Source organism: Miniopterus natalensis, chromosome 11, assembly GCF_054644295.1.
Source record: "Miniopterus natalensis isolate mMinNat1 chromosome 11, mMinNat1.hap1, whole genome shotgun sequence".
In the NCBI taxonomy this organism is placed as follows: Eukaryota; Metazoa; Chordata; class Mammalia; order Chiroptera; family Miniopteridae; genus Miniopterus; species Miniopterus natalensis.
This window is the reverse complement of record NC_142091.1, coordinates 68,646,881-68,664,595: the sequence shown is the minus strand read 5'-3', so window position 1 is coordinate 68,664,595 and position 17,715 is coordinate 68,646,881. Positions and strand designations below refer to the sequence as shown.

The 17,715-nt window shown below is 37.6% G+C and overlaps 2 protein-coding genes across 2 annotated transcripts; both read right to left on the bottom strand.

Moving 5' to 3' along the window:
• Positions 1-1,729: 1,729 nt before the first annotated feature.
• Positions 1,730-2,668, bottom strand: LOC107545717 (olfactory receptor 5J3-like). The gene has a single exon (XM_016223896.2). The coding sequence runs from the start codon at positions 2,666-2,668 to the stop codon at positions 1,730-1,732; it is 939 nt and encodes a 312-aa protein (XP_016079382.1).
• A 9,210-nt stretch (positions 2,669-11,878) lies between these two features.
• LOC107545718 (olfactory receptor 5J3-like) lies at positions 11,879-12,817 on the bottom strand. Its single transcript, XM_016223897.2, has one exon. It carries the CDS (start codon positions 12,815-12,817, stop codon positions 11,879-11,881), a length of 939 nt encoding a protein of 312 aa, XP_016079383.2.
• Between the last annotated feature and the right edge of the window lie 4,898 nt (positions 12,818-17,715).

Sequence of the window (17,715 nt, the reverse complement as noted above, 5' to 3'; positions counted from 1 at the left end):
ATTTAAGTTTCTTTTTCCTTAAGTGTCTTTCTCCTAGGCCTTTAGGCCCTATACTCCCCTTGATCCCAGACAAAGCAGTTAAGGAGGAGACGCAGCTGTGGCCAATGTGGCATTGAACAGGCGTGGTCAGACCAAGCCACCCAGGACTCAAGAAATCATCGAGACATCGCCTGATGACCAAAACAACAGCTGACGCCTGTGGACCTCCAGGCTGCACAATAGCTGTATTCCATTCCCAGCCTCAGTTTACCCCATTCCCTATACAGTCCTGTCCTTCAGGCCACTCCTGAGACAGGTTTTGGATGCTTGGGGGCCCCCTGTCTTCTCGGTCAGCAGCCTTCTCAATAAAGGCCTTACAGGTTTCACCCCCCACCCCCCCTCCGCTGAACTGGACACAGCGACAGGCAGCCAAGCCCCGCAAGGGTGTCCCAGTAACACAAAGATGATAACAAAAGAAGAGGAAACTTATTTCAAGGTTATTTAGGAAACAGAATCAACAATAACTAATCCAGTAAGTATTTGGGTAAAGTAAAAGAGATGAATCATGGCAGATGAGATTATTTTTAGAGAGTATTCAATATCAAATTAGGGTCAGCCTGCTCTCTCCACGAGCCTGCCTCTATTTTGCTTGCTAGTTCATTCTGTTCATTACGTTCCACATATGGTTTGGTGATTATTTCAGTATTTAAAACAAACTCCAAAAATTCAACTTAATTTTATTTATAAATGAAGATATTCTCTAGAATAGTGTTGTTTTCCAGATAGGACATTTGATAGCACCTTCGGGGAAAGAGATCACTGTGAAACACTCTGTAGTTATGGGCTGATTTTACTGTGATGCACCTGTACATATGATTGGCATCAAAGGGGAAACAATTGGCTTCACGTGTTTTCCCTACCTAGCAATCCTTCAGGAAATTTTCTGTTTAATGTCTGAAGAATATGTCGGAAGATCCTTAAAGAAAAGGGGGAAGTGGGTCTGATTATTAATGATTCCCTGATTATCATGGAGGCATCCTTTCTTAAATTCTTCAGGGTACGTTTCCTCTGAGTCTTAGTGGCCTTTCCGTGTGAAGTAGTAATAAAACTCTCATTCCATCCTGTTCAGTTCCATGTGTAGTAATGGAAACTGGGTCTAGAATAAGGAAATGGTTTAGACTAACCACTGTGAGGGCTCAGGGAGTCTAGGACTAAGTTAAGTTCTCTTTCTGATTATTTTTGAATGTGTGTATTTCTTTTGAAGACTATCTGACTATAAATAGCCCAAGATAATTTCAGGAACATGGATCTGTTTGTTTTATTGGACAACTCAAGTACAGATACATTTTGCTTTTGAAAAGCATTTTATTTTTTTCTGTGCAACAAAGAGACCAAGTTAAGAGATATTTTACTATTTATGAATTTTATGTCAGTATCTGTGTGTTTTTGTGTCTATATAGCTATATGTATATGTTTATTTCTACCAATATGCAAGAATTAAAATGTCAACAATTGTCCAGAGATAACGAACCTAGACCTTCCTATGGTTTTTAGCTTAGTTTACACAATAACCAGCCGTAGGTACTATAACATGGATTCTCCTCGGCCTTTTTCCCCCACTGTAAAACAGAGGGTTCCAGTTAGATAAACTCTAAGAATCCTTTGGGATCAAAGTTTTAATAAATTCATATAGATATCATTATCCAAAGCACTTGTTTGTACGTTATTTTAGGGGTCGTGTGGTATAAAATTAACAAGGAAAATATTTCATTTGTATAGCCCTTTTCACAGCACCCTTCACCTCCTTGTTTCTCAGGCTATAAATCAGTGGGTTTAACATAGGAATCACGAGGGTATAAAGCACAGACACCACCTTTTCTTGTTCTAAGGAATATTGGGAGCTTGGTTGAATGTAACTAAAGCTTATGGAGCCGTAGAATAAAGTCACCGCTGTGAGGTGGGACGCGCATGTGGAGAAGGCCTTGCGTCTACCCGCGGCCGAGCGGATCCTCAGGATGGCGGCGACAATGAAGGAGTAGGAGGTCATGACCGTCAAGAAGGTGATCATGGCAATAACGCCAGAGAAGATCAAAAGCAACAGCTCGTTCATGGACGTGTCGGAGCAGGACAGCTTCAACAGTGGCGGAAGGTCGCAGAAGAAGTGGCTGATGACATTGGGGCCACAGAAAGACAGTTTCATCAAGCCCATTGTGTGTGTCAGCGAGTTGATCAAACCTCCCGCGCATGACGCGACGACCAGGGCAACGCAAACCGTTCTGGTCATCGCCACTGTATAAAGTAAAGGGCTCGCGATGGCCACGTAGCGGTCATACGCCATGGCTGCCAGCAAGAAGCCCTCGGTGGTAAGGAGTGACACGAATAAAAAGTACTGCACAATGCACGCCCAAAATGAGATCCTGTCTCGTTCGACAAAGAAGTTGAGCAGCATTTTGGGAGCAAAGACGGAGGAGTAGCAGGCGTCAACCAGGGACAGGGAGCTGAGGAGATGGTACATGGGCGTCTGCAGCTGGGGACTGATGCGGATTAGGAGGACCATCCCCAGGTTCCCCACCAAAGAAACGGCGTAGACGAGCAGGAACAGCAGGAAGAGGGCCGCCTTCAGCTCGGCACGATCCGTCAGCCCCAGCAGGATGAACTCGGTAACCAGCGTAACATTGACAAGGGCCATGCGCTTGCTCCCGGGACCCTGCCGATGCCAAGGCTGGAATAGGCTGAGAATGATCGTTCCGCCCTCGCCAGGCTACTTAGCAGCCCCCACGAGCTGTGTGACGTGTGTTCATTGATTGCTCTGCTCTGTGGTTTGTTTTTTTTTTAGTTATTAAATTAGAAATTTTTAACTAGAAAGTCTTTAGTCTTTTCAATCACTGTTTATTTGCCTGTCTCATCAGGAAATTCCATGAGGAAAAATGAAAACACTAGGGTTTTAGCTTCAGGATGCATTCAAAGTGCTGGTCGTAGTGTGAAGGGGAAAAAAAAAAATGAGTGAATTTCATTCTAAAATAGGTAAAGGAATCCAGCTTGTAAAGCATAATAATAAAAGTTGAAATTTTAATCTATGGTACCACGACACTTTTTTCAACTTCTCGTTTCGGATTTAATAGGAGTAACTTCAAATATATCAAGATGTAAGAATAAACTGTCCTGTGGCCCTGGCTGGGTGGCACCGTTGGTTGGGGCGTCATCCCAAACACCAAAAGGTTGCCGGTTCGACTCCAGGTCAGGGCACATGCGGGAGGCAACCAACTGATGTGTCTCTCACATTGATATTTCTCTTTTTCTCTCCCCCTTCCACTCCCCCTGGAAAAGCAATGGGAAAAATATCCTCCGGTAAGGATTAAAAAAAGAAAAAGAAAAAGAAAAAGAAAGAAATTGCATAACAATTTTGATGTTAATGGAAAAAATGAAATTTAAGTGTAGGGTATGGAGTAGGAAAAGCGGCCAAATTGCAAATTGCTCCCACCCCTATAATTTGAAGTGTTTCTCTGATTAAAATCTGAACATCAGTTTTTTTCTTCTTTCCATATTTTTTGTACTTTTAACTGATTTGCAGGATATGTATGTATATGGGATATTCAAATAAGTGAATTTAACTTACCAATGGAAGAAAAAATGTCCAACACCTTAGCTCATGTAGGAATCTCATGATCACTCATTGCCACGGTTTATTTCTCTACATTACCCCCCAAACAAAAACAAAACAAAAATAATAGTTCAATTTGTCTGACCTTTAGTGATTCATAAATTAGGTAAATGACAGAAGTTGTAGGTAGTAGGATTGAAATTCCAATTTCTCCCTTATTATGTGAGAAGCAAAGGCAAAGCCTGCAGGGTGTGAAAGCAAGAGCGAGGTGATTAAAACACAATCATCTCAGAAAACAGGCTTGGATGAAACATTCAGTTTTATATTTTCTTAGTTCAAATGGGAATAAGGTCCCTGGAGTTCATCTTCTGATTAAAAGGATATACTGAATGTATTATTTAAAGTTCCTCTGTTTCTTGAGGGATTTAGGAAATTCTCAAGAATTTAATGACTCCCTTAAGGCACTTAATTTTTTGATTGTTATGATAAGTAGAAGAATATGTGGGGCAAGGAGAGGGGGGAAAAAACAGAATATATGATCTCTGAAAAAAATGCAATACGATTGAAAGTGATGCCTGCTTAGTGCTTTAGCAAGGGGAGCTTTTCAGAACACGTTATCTGGGCCTACTTGTCACACACACACACACACCACCACCCCCACCCCCCACCCCCAAATTCAAACATAAGTAGAATTTCAGGTAGTAGAGTAAGACCTGATAAAAAGCAATTCTGTTCTTTCATTTCCTTGAATTATGAGAATGGCTTCAAAGAAAATCAAAACTACTGCTCTTTCAAAGTCTGCCTTGAAACAAACCTGGCCCATCTCTCGAATGTTTACTTCCGTCCAGCTTACATCACTGATAGAAGATCTGGGTGTTTTTTGCCTTTACCTTAAAATAAATTATGAGAGCTTCTGGTAGCAATATTTCACACTGTTCTCTCAGTATATCCTTTTAATCAGAAGATGAACTCCAGGGACCTTATTCCCATTTGAACTAAGAAAATATAAAACTGAGTGTTTCATCCAAGCCTATTTTCTGAGATAATTGTGTTTTAATCACCTCGCTCTTGCTTTCACACCCTGCAGGTATGGATTTAAACAAGAAATGTTTTTTGTTCTTTATTCTACTTAAATTTTTCCTTCTTAAATGCAAAATTCCTAAATGCCTAAATTAAAAGCTGATGAGGCAGGTGATAGGAGTAGGGATTAGCTGATATTCTAAGGGTAAGTTAGGCCAAAAGATAATCTATTATTTTAGAAGGCCTAGTACATTGCAAGTATCTGATACATTCTGTTTCTTTTAAAACACACCATTTATTTCCAGTCTCTATATAAAGAATTATGTAAGAAATATATGCAAAGAATGTAAAGAGATTAAATTTCTCAGATTAATACTTATTTTCTCCTAGGAAATTGTAAATTAAGTACAAAAAAATTATACCAAAAAAAAAAACACAAAAAAACACAACAACATACACCAAAAAAAACCCTTATAAATGTCTTTAAAAACAGTTGAAAAGAAAATAATTATACTCAGAAAGTGCCTATCAGGTCCTCTATCTTCTATAGGACTATTAATCCTTTGAAGTTATCTGCAATACATTGTTAAAAGCACATATTTATGAAAATGGCCTCGTACCATTTATTAGATAGTCAAATGTATCCTCAAACTAATACCTAATGGCTTTATTAGCAATAAAACTGATATTAAGTAAAAATATTTATATTTAGAATACTTATAGTGCTGCAATTAAATTTTATATATAGAAAAATGTATTAGTGTTATTAAAAACAAATTGGCATATATTTAATGAGTTTTATCATGAAAGAAGTCTTCATGTGAAAAATGTTATTCAGAAGCTATATTAATATGCTATATTAAAGTATTATGTTTTAGCAAATAAGTATCTTTTTTCAAATAAAAGTTGAACAATTATGATACTATAAGCTGCGGTCATTTTAAGTATATCATTTAACGAGTTTTGAGAAACGTACTCAAGGACAATTACTACCACAATCAAAATACAGAATAGAATATTTTCTTTTGTTCTGTTTCCAAGAAACCTCTACCTCTAACCTCCAGCCCCTAGGAACTCCTGATCAGATTTATATCTCTCCATGAGATTTGCTTTTGCAGAGTTTTGTAGCACTGGGATAATGCATTCTACCTGCTTTTTTGTCGGGATTTTTTCAATCAGAATAATGTTTTGAGATGTAGCCGCATTGTTACATAAAGCATGGGTCTGGGTTTTTTATTGCTGAGTAACATTTCATTGTATGGTTACAGCACACTGTTTATTCTTTCATCTATTAACGGCCTCTGCCCCTGGAAATGCACGTTAAGAAGCTAGTAGGACAAGCCACAGGATGTAGAAAGACAGTCATAGCCTGTGTATATGACAAGGCACTCATATCCAGAATCTATTAACAGTTACTGGCAATCAAGAAAAAGACAAATAGGACAAGTAAATAGGAAAATAATTAGAAAAGGGGCTTTGTAATGAAAGACATTCAAAATAGCCAATAAGCGTATGTACAAACGTCCAGGACTTTCGCTCAGGCATTTCTAAGGTGTATGAAAACGGTGCCGGCACTTTGGAGAACTGTCTTGCAGTAATCTTAAGACATGCCTGATTTATGTCCCAGGACTTGCACTTACAGACGAGTGTGTATGTCCACAAACATGTATGAACCAAAATGCTCTTTTATGTTTTTCTAGACTGTATGTGCTGGCTAGGATCTTCCGTATAATTTCAAATACAAGTGGCTATTGTGAATCTCCCCATCTTGCACCCCAAATCAATCGTGGGTGTGGTAATGCTGGATATTGAGTCAGCAACATTATAACGTTGGCTGTGGGTATTTAAATTCTACAAATATTTTGCTGAAGTTTTATCATTATCAGGTATTAAAATTTATAAATATTTTCAGCATCTCATGATAATCATGTTCTTCCTTTGTTAAGTCAGTCAAAACCAGCTTCTTTTCCCAGAATAAGCCCCTAGTTATATTCACAAATATTTTCTCTAGAATTTCGGCTCCTCTGCTGTAAGGCGCACTAGCCTATAATTATCTCTCTTTGTAATGTCCTTCTTAGGTTTTGAGACCAGTGTTTCAGTGGTTCCATAAAATTAGTGTTTTTCTTTCTTTCCTTCCTCTCTGAAAGAATCTTAAAATGAGATTCCTTGTGGCCTACACATCAGGAATACATCACCAGAGAAGCCTGTGAACCCAGAGTTTTCTTTCAGGATATGTTTTATTTTCTTAAAATTGTTTAATGTTGACATTATTGCAGGTGTCTCCCTTCCCCCTCCCACCCTATGACCACTTCCACTAACCCCTGCCTTCCCCTCCCTTGGCCTTCAGCGCACTATTGTCCCTGTCCTCGGGGTATACATATATGTCCCTTAACTAATCCCTTCACCTTCTTTATCCAGTCACTCCCACACCCTCCCATCAGGCTGGCCAGTCTGTTTCATGTATCCATGTTTCTGGTTCCATTTTGTTCCTCAGTTTATTTTGTTAATTAGATTCCACATATTAGCACAATCATATGGTATTTGTCTTTCTCTGACCGGCTTATTTCGCTTAGCGTAATACTCTCCAGGTCCATCCATGTTGTCGCAAAGGGTAAGAGCTCCTTTTTCACAGCTGCATAGTATTCCAGGGTGTGAATGTCCCACAGCTTTTTTATCCACTCATCTGCTGATGGGCATTTGGGCTGTTTCCAGATCTTGGATTCTGGAAATAACGCTGTTATGAACCTAGGGGTACATATATTCTTTCTGATTGGTGTTTCGGGATTCTTAGGATAGATTTTCAGAAGTGGGATCACTGGGTCAAAAGGCAGTTCCATTTTTAATTTTTTAAGGAAACTCTATTGTTTTGCAGAGTGGCTGCACCAATCTGCATTCCCACCAACAGTGCACTGGGGTTGCGAGATGTGTCTCATCATTATATATTCAGTATCTTCAACATATTTAGAACTATTTAGATATTCTAACTGTTGGACTTGTTTTGACAGGTTTTGTTTCTCACGGAGCTTTTTATTTCATTTAAGATCTCATCTTAGGACTTTTTAATAGTTATAGAACCTCTAATGGTAATTTCCTTTTCATTTATGGTATTTGTAATCTTTTATTACTCTCATTTTTTCTGATTAGTTTTGCTAGTTTCATCTCATTTTTCTTTTAAAAGAATGGCTGTTTTCCTTGTGTTATATAATTTCTAATTTATATGTTCTATTTTTTGAAATATGTTTTTATTGATTTTAGAGAGAGAGGAAGGGGGAGAGAGAGAGAAACACCAATGAAAAAGAAATCAGTTGGCTGCCTCCTGCACATCCCTTCTGGGGATCGAGCCTGTAACCCAGGCATGTGTCCTGACCAGGAACCAAAGACCTCTTGGGGCATGAGTTGATGCTCAACCACTGAACCACACTGGCCAGGCCAGTTTTTATTTATTGTCTTTCTTCTTACTTTGTTCAATTTGATTTTTTTTAAAATATTTTAAAATTTCCATTTTGATTTTTTAAAACACAGAACAGTCAATCTGAATAACTAGCTGAATAGAATCCTTTTAAAATCAGTAATTTACCACACCTAACACTGGAAAAAACTTTCAACAGTTTATTCTTTTCTATCATTTATGTCATTTTCATCTTGTACTTTGCTTCTCTGCATTAAAATTCCTCTAGAAAATACTTTTGGTGTGGCTTTAATCAGTAAATATTCTTGTTTAAATGTATTTTTAATTATAGTCGACATACAATATTATATTAGTGTGAAGTTTACAACATAGTGACTAGACATTTACATACCACAATAAATCTATTACCCATCTCTCAACATACATAGTTATTATATTATTGACTCTACTCCTTATGCTGTCCTTCACATCCCATGACTTATTTTATAACTTGAAGTTTGTACTTCTTAATCAGTCCACATTCTTTAATATTTTTTGCATATTTACCCTTGTGGATGTTTTGCTTCATTATGTGCTGTGTTTACATTGGGATCATTTCTTTATGCTCAAAGCTTTTTGGTATTTCTTATTGTATAATCTGAAAGATTCTCTCAGCTTTTGCTTGTTGATAGTGTCCTTATTTTTCCTGCTTATTTTTGAAGATTTTTTTCCTCCAAGGATTGAATATTAGATGTTTACTTTCTTTTCCTTTCATACTTTAAAAACGTAATTTCATTTGCCCCGCATTTTATAACGTCTTTGAAAAGTTGACCCGACATCTTACTGTTGTTTCTTTGAACATGAAGCCTCTACGTGTGGGTTTTTCTGCATTTTTAACTCTGCGTTATCTGCCCTTCTTGAATATGTGTTGATGATTCATCAGTTATGAAAAAAATTAGTGCCTTTATCTTAAAATAGTCATTGTATCTCTATTCTTTTTTTCCCCCAGGAACACTAACATGTATTTCACAGCATTTGGTTGTATCACGCATGTCTCTTACGCTCCACTTTATCTTCTAATGTTTTTTTCTCTGTGTGCTTCAGTTTAGATAATTTATATTGGCTTGTGTGTGAGATTATTAATCCTGTCTTATGCTTTTTTTTACATGCTCTAAATTCCTCTTTTGACTTCTTATTGTCAGCTTTTGTAGATTTTTTTTTCTCAGGATACCATTTTTTTCTGGTTTTGTTAACAGCTTTAATGGATATAATTGATATACAAAAAACTGCACCTATTTGATACAAAGAATTTGATGAATTGGGACATATGCATACAGCTGCCAAACCGTCAGCACAGGTAATGTAACAGAGTTTCCTCATGTCTCCTTGTTTTGTTTTCTTGTTCTAGCAACACTAAATATGAGATCTAACCTTTTAACACATATTTAAGTACACATTACAGTATTTAAAACTATGGGCATTATATGTTGTATATGTTATACAGCAGATCTCTAGAATTTACTCATCTTGCATAACAGAAACTTTATACCCACTGGACAATAGCTCCTAGCCCCCCTAAATCCCACCCTGAGTTACTAACACTTACATGGCCCCTACAGCACTATTAACAATAGACAAGATATGTAGACAACTGAAATGCTCTTCATCACGTACATGGTTAAGGAAAATGCAGTATCTTCATACAAAAGTGTTATTCAGCCTTAAAAAAGAGGAAAATTCTGACATTTGTGGTAACACGGGCTAAACTGGAGAACATTACGCTAAGTGAAATAATCCCGTCACAAAAATACAAATCCTGCATCATTACACTTAGAGAGGTTTCTAAAATAGAAAATTCATAGGAGAAGATAATAGAACGTTTCTGTTTAAATTTATTTAATTACCTCTTGGAATATAAAATCTTGAACAATTTTTCTAACTTTTTTCTCTATTTTCTTTAATACGTTAATCACAGTATTTTTTTTAAGTCTTTTTCTAAAACTAGCATGGAGCTCTTCTGTGGTCCCACTTATGTTTTGTGCTATTATTTGTTCTCTTTTATACTTACTGATCCTTTGCATATGAATAAAAGGTTCATGCAAAGAGGAGATGACATTACTTTCCTTAGAGGAGGGTTTCACCTGCTCTCTAATAAGCTATAAAGGATGAGAGGCTGAATGTTAGTTCACTTCTTAATCAGAGATTGGATGAGATTGGAGTTAGATTTCATTTTTTTTCTGACTTGTCCCTGTTCCCAAGGTGTGGAGAGGTGGACCTCTCCCTCTCTCTCTCTCTCTGCAGCCCTTAAACACTGCAGAAAATTCAGTTTTAACTTTTTGGAGGTATTAACTTAGCCTCTTGCCTTATACATCTTCAAACCACAGCAAATACCTTGAAGGAGCTGCTTTGTGTTTGATCCAGGCCTTTACCTCTGGTGGAACATAGTTAACCAAGCAGCTAAATCCTGAGAGATTTCACTGTCTTTTCAGCTCAGTCTGAACCTCTACAGAGTGAATCTTCTTGTGCTTTGGAAAGAAAATTCTAGCCCTTCTGTGCCTGCCTAAAAGCAAGATCAAAGTCTGGGAAATGTTGGGAGGAAACCTACATTACATTTATTGCTGATACCCAACTAGCAGGAACATGTGTCCTTTAAGCACAGCAAGAGTGCAGGAGATTCCAACCTGCCTCTGTAGCCCAAACCAGCTTCTTACACTCTCCCTCCACCCCCTTCCCTCCAATTTCCTGTGGGAAACAGCTGTGTTTAAGCCTCTGTATAACCCAGTTCCTCTTTGAGCCTGCAGAACTGCTGACATGCAGTTCCACTGTCCTCTCTTTCCTGCAGAACATTCAAAGGGCACAAGATCTATCAGTTTGACCTCCATTTGATAGATCACAATATTTAATATTTGTATTGTTTGGGACAGCACCAAACGTTCAGCATTTAAGCCTGTCCATCTACCTATTATCTATCCATCTATCCATCTATCTACCTAACATCTATCTATCTTCCATTGTCTGTCTTTCCCTATATCTATTTACGTGTTGGGTCCAGACCTACTCTAGGCCCAGAATACGACTACTGCCCTGAAAGAAAATGCAACTATATGTGGTAATATCTGCAAAGCATCTGCCAAAAGCTCTACTGGTTCCTCTGAGAGCTTGCTGAACTCTCTATGCATCACTGGCCTGCACTGTCAACAGTGCCCTGAATTAGTGAGATAAGAGTCAGTTCATCTCTCCACATTTATACCTCTCTTGAGATCTAAACCATTCCAGTTCTATTCTCCCATAATAGCTACTCTGTGTTATCAACACATAAATCTGTATTTTGCCTGTTTTTTTCTGGTTGTTTTTGCACCAATGATGTTTTAATCACAAGCTACTCCATCCAACCAGAAGTAAAAATATTCTATTATTTAATAACCACTTTTCCCTATGTTTTCCTAACTTTTTTTTTTTAATATGTCTTTATTGATTTCAGAGAGAGGAAGGGAGAGGGAGAGAGAGAGATAGAAACATCAGTGATGAGAGAGTCATTGATCGGCTGCCTCCTGCATGCCCCCCAGTGGGGACCAAGCTCGAAACATGGGCATGTGCCCTGACCTTGAATTGAACCAGGATCTCCTGGATCCTAGGTCGATGCTCAACCGCTGAGCCACACCCAGCAGAGCTGTTTTCCTAACTTTTTATTTTGAAATATTTTAAACTTACAGTAGAGATTCAAGAAAAACACAAACTTGCAAGAATAGTTAACTATCATTCATGTCACATATAGCATGAGGGTATCTTGATTGTACTTCTATTTGGGGATATATATCTGTGACACAACTATATAGAAATCATCTATTTGCTAGTTAACATCACCTTAAAAAGCCATAGACAAGACCAACTCAAGCTGAAGTTCCTTTCCCCCACATTGACCTTTTCGCTGCATCTCTCACATCCTTGTTTCTTAGGCTATAAATAAGTGGGTTTAGCATGGGGATCACCAAAGTATAAAACACAGCAGAGACCTTCTCCTGGTCCAGGGAATACTGAGAGCTTGGCTGGATGTAGCTGAAAGTTCCAGACCCATAGAATAAGGTCACGGTGGTCAGGTGGGAGGCACAAGTGGAGAAGGCTTTGCGCCTCCCCTCTGCTGAGTGAATTCTCTGGATGGCAATGATGATGCGGATGTAAGAGAGCACGATGATTATCAGAGTAAGCATCCCAATGACCCCAGAGAATATCAAAAGCAGCATCTCATTGTTATGTGCATCAGAGCAAGAGAGCTTCAGAAGAGGGGGGATGTCACAGAAATAATGATTCACAATGTTAGGACCACAGAAGTCAAGTTTGAACAGGCCTATTGTGTGTGTCAGTGAGTTAATGAGCCCACCCAAGTAAGACACAAGGACCATCCCAATACAAACCCTTTGGGTCATAATGACTGTATACAGCAAGGGGTTGGCTATTGCTGCATAGCGGTCATAAGCCATCATAGACAGGAGGATGCCTTCTGTGGTTCCATAGACTGCAAAGAAGAAACTCTGCAGAAGACAGCCAGCAAACGTGCTGGACCTGTGTTTTGACAGGAAATTGATCAGCATCTTGGGAGCCAAGACAGTAGAGTAGCAGATATCACAAAAAGACAGGTTGCTAAGAAAGAAGTACATGGGCGTGTGAAGGTGGGCATTGAACCAGATCAAGATGATCATCCCCCCATTACCTGTCAGAGTGATTAAATAAATAAGGGAGAAGAGCACAAAGAGAGGAATCTGCAGATTAGGATTTTCGGTTAAACCTACCAGAAGGAATTCTCTCACCCCTGTGTGATTCCAGCCTGCCATGCTTGCAGGTTTATCTAGCTCTTTAGCTGTAGAACAAAATGATGTCACTCAGATGGAAAATAAGTGATGATTTCCTCCATGATCCAGCATCCGTATAGCAAGGAACATTTAGGTTTACCCTGTAGTAAGATGAAGAAAAGAAATGAACTTCAGCAGTGGGCCTTCTGTGTACTATAGTGATTCTCTCTACTGGAACTAGAGATGATTCTTTTATTACCGATTCTCATTTTTCCACAACATAAAATTAGGATAATGGAACTCTCAGATCATGAATCTATTAATTGTTAAAACTGACGTTCATACCCAGATAAGTGTCGTGAGAGTCCTTTGACCATAGGGTATTTACAAGCCCTCTGCTTTTATGAGCTACAAACTGAGAGGCATCTGTGATAGCAATTTTTTCTTTATCCGATACCTAAGCTATTCCTGTTTTTTCACACCCAGTTTATTCATGCAACTGACTTCCATAGTATTCAAACTCCATCCTTCAAATCTCAAACATAGAAACTCTTTTTGCTTTACCTTCTGTTCAGATCCCCCCCTTGGAAGATCAATGACTGTGCTCTGTAAAGACTTGAGTCAGGAAAAGAGGTAGAACAATCTTTTCATTTGTTGTTTAGTATTAAGGCCAATCAAAACATAGCCGTGCGATTTAACTTGAACCTGCTTCCTTATTGTGTCTGTATACACTGGGGATGAAGTAGTGACTAAGGAAAATGTCATTCGTGCAGAGAGCTTACATTTTATTAAGGAAATAGACACCTATTGATATACAATGATAAGTGTTGTCAAGAAGAGTAAAGAAGGGGAGGTGAATAGTAAGAGATGGCAGATGCTCTGCTATCTAGTGTATTACTATCCTATGGCTACTGGAACAACTCACCAAAATCTAATGGCTTAAAATGACAACCATGCTGTTCATGCAGGGCACACTGTTAGGCATTAGACACCTCAAGAAGGATATATGAGCTGTGTTCTCATGGAACTTGAAGTCCACTGAGGTCAAGATATGGGTAAGTTTGGAATGTAATCTTCAGGATATTTCTAAATCAAAACCAAAATCTTCATTCTATGAGTATATAAGCTCTTCCCTCACAGACTGATATTACAAATTAGATCTTGTCTCTGTTTTAGATCAGAGGCTTTAGGAAGCCCAATGAATCCAAATATAACTGTATCTAAAGAAAAGAGAAAATAACTTGTTGAAGATGGCAATATTTTTTTAATGAAATATTTTTAATGCCATAAAATATCCTGTTAATCTAACCAGATTTTAAAATACAGAATCAGAGTTTCATAACCTGGAAATAACATCAATTTAAAAAATTGGGGTGTGAAGGGATATTAGTGTGTTTCTTAATGGCACACTTTTTTTTTCTGCCATGCCCCTTAGTATAACGTGAACATCACATCACTGGAGTACGTTAGAACTAGGAAAGCTTGAGTTCCAATATAACCCTGCCCTTGACCTGCTGTATATTTTTCTTACCTACAAACAAGTCATAAAAGGAAACAAATAAAACAGAGTTTGTATAATCTTCCCATTTATCATTTATAGAAAAATGGGGGGAAAATGGAGTTTCTACCAATTTCACTACCATAGGTTTCACATGGTAGATGCGAATGAACTTACATGATATTGATGGTCAGGACTCAAGACAAGGACCCAGAAAGAACACGTGTGACTCCAAAAAGGTGGCAGTAAGACATCTAGTAAGAGCTTCTTCTATCAAACTCATAATAGAAATTAAGTACCTGAAATTTTCAATAAAGATGCAAATAGCTTTAGATTCTATATAAACCAAGTATAAAATGCCATAAAAACACATACACTCTATCACACACACAAATATTAAATACAGATATTATGTATATATAGGCCCTTTTTAAAAATTAGAAGAATATTTGAAAGATAAATACAACACAGGTTAAGAAATTTTCTGGACCTGTGGGAACAGAACTGAAATCATAATAGCTGGTAACAGATTCTTTCATTGTGAAGACAACAGGAAATACCAAAAGCTTAAATAAGGCCACATTACCACTCCCTAATCATACTCACAATTCAGATGCCTCAAGAGTAAGCAGAGTATCTGCAGATGGCTACGTGTTCAGGATCCTTAGAGTACTTCAGGCTGAGAGGGGGGACTTCTATGGCTGCTTTCTTTTCTTTTGGGAATGCACACTGTGTCATGGTGTGGATGGCATCGCAGGTGTCCACGGGTTGGATTATTAGCATTTTTTCTGGTCAATTGGGATTGGAACTAATTAGAGTAGCAGGTCTTCTCAATAGATATGCATGACATCATATCCCCAAAATGTTGACATTAATGTTTTATGTTTATACACACAGAGAATTTATTAAAGTGTATGCTCTCCTTTGGGAGTATTTATATGAAAATGTTTGCTTTCCTTCCCTCTAACAATTCAACAGGCATCATAGCACTGTGCACAGTGTGGAGATTTGCATATATTTCACATAGGCTTATTAGCTTTTTACATAATTTTATATTTAGCTCTCTTTATCATACAGATAATATACACATTATTTGTGTGTTTGGGAAGGGGAGTTTGGAAAGATGATTTTGCACAGAACTGTTTTTAATTCATTAGCATGTCTTAGGTATTTTAACGTATAAGTAGAGTACATTATAATATATGTAATTATATAAAATAGTGAGGTCTCCTGTCAATCCAATATTGTACAAAATTTAAAGAATTATGACATCATTACACAGTTGTGAAAATACTGATAGAACATTAGCATGTCTTTAGATACAAATGGAAGATATTACATATCATAAGAGAACAAACTTGATTAGAACTAATAGCAATATATCATTTAAAAATTATGTTACCCTCTTCTACCTCCCCCCACCTCCCTTTCCCTCTGGTAAGCACCACACTGTTGACTGTGTCCATTAGTATTTATTTTTATTTTTTGCTTAATCTTTTCACCTTTCATGAGGGTAACTGCAGGATAAATGATGGAAGGAAACTTGACTTTGGGTGGTGAACACACAATGCAACATCCAGATGATGTATTACACAATGGGACACATCTCGCTTTTATGAGCTTTCTTATAAGTATTTTGAAACAAATTAATAGGAAATACAAATTTAGGATCGTTTTTATGTTAACACTAAGAAATATGCCTCTTTTTGCTTGCTTTTTTTAAAAATTTATCTTTATTGTTGAAGTAATAATAATTTTCCCCTTACTGTTTTCTTTGTCAAATTTGAATATAGTGACACCAGCTTTCCCTAAGTAATTTTTTCCATCTTTTTATTTGCAATCTGTTTCCCTTTATCTCTTGGAAATAGATTATATTAGGTTCTTTTGTTTTTTAACTACTCCAGTGGATCTCAATTTAGGCAGTTTTGCCCGCACCCCTGGATATTTGACAATGTCTACACACATTTTTGGTTGTCCTGAGTGGGGAGGAGGAATGTGGCTGACATCTACCGTTGACCTACTATGAACAGGACGCCTCCACAACAAAAATTCATTCAGTCCAAAATGGCAGCATCATTAAGGTTAATGACCCTGACTTAGTTTTCCAGTCTCTGTTTCTATATGTAGTAACTGGCAGAGCTCATTTTTCATGCAGCATCTCACTATTAGGTTATGTTTTCCTTTCTGGCCTTCTTCCTTCCTTCCTTCTTGTGCACTATTAAATTAATCAAGATTTCACTGTTAATTTTGTCCTATGTCTTTTATCTGGGTATTTTGATTTAATATTTTACCGCTTGCAGGAGCAATTTTAATATGCCTTTTTCCTACCAGGATCTTGTTAAACGGGATCGGAGATGGTGGGGGAGTGGGTGTAACTTAAACTCGCCTCCCTCCCCCAAACCAAACTGGAAATACAGCTAAAATAGAAAACAGCCAACTGAAAAACCAACTGAAGGCGAGCCGAGTAGAATCATTTTCAAATCAGTGATTCACCTCCCCTAATACTGGAAAAACTCTCAACTGTATACTTACGCTTTTCTACCACTTATGTCAATTTCATCCTCTATTTTACTTCCTGCCTTAAAATTACCATAGGAAGTCACCTTTGGTGTGGCTTTAATGAGGAAATATTCATCTCCCATTCTTGAAATATGTTTTTATTGCTTTTTTAGAGAGAGAGGAAGAGAGAGGGAGAGAGAGAGAAACATCAATGAGCGAGAAGCGTCCCTCAGCTCCCGCCGCATGTCCTCTGTTGGGAATGTGGGACTCGAGCCCTCACAGCCACCTCCTGGTGCCTGGGACAAAGCTCAGCCATCTGAGCCAAAACAGCCAGGCAGCAAATATTCTTCTAGAAAATTTATTTGTAATTATAGATGACATAAAATATTATATCAGTGTTAAATTTACATCGTGATTTATATATGCCACATTTATAGACCACATTAAGCATAGTACTCATCTTTCAACATACCTAGTTATTAGGACATTACTGACTCTCTTCCCTCTGATGTACTTTCATCCCGTGACTTATAACTTGAAGGTTATACTCCCGTGTCCAATTCAGCACTATTAACAACAGCCAAGAGATGGATGGAATCAACCAAAATGCTTCCCGTTCATTAGATGAATTGTTAAATAATTGTGGTATATTCATGCAATAGAATATTATTCAGCCTTAAAAAAATAGGTTAATTCTGATATTTGTGATAACATGGGTTAGCCTGAAGGCCATTACGCTAAGTGAAATAAGCCAGTCAAAAAAATACACAAACACTGCGTCATTACACTTAGGTTTATAAAATAGCAAATTCACAGAAGCACATAACAAAATGTTTCTGTTTAAATTTATTTAATTATCTCTTGAATTAATTCATGTTAAACAATTTTCCTAACTTTTTTCTCTATTTTCTTCAATATGTTGATCATAGTTTTTTGCAGTCAT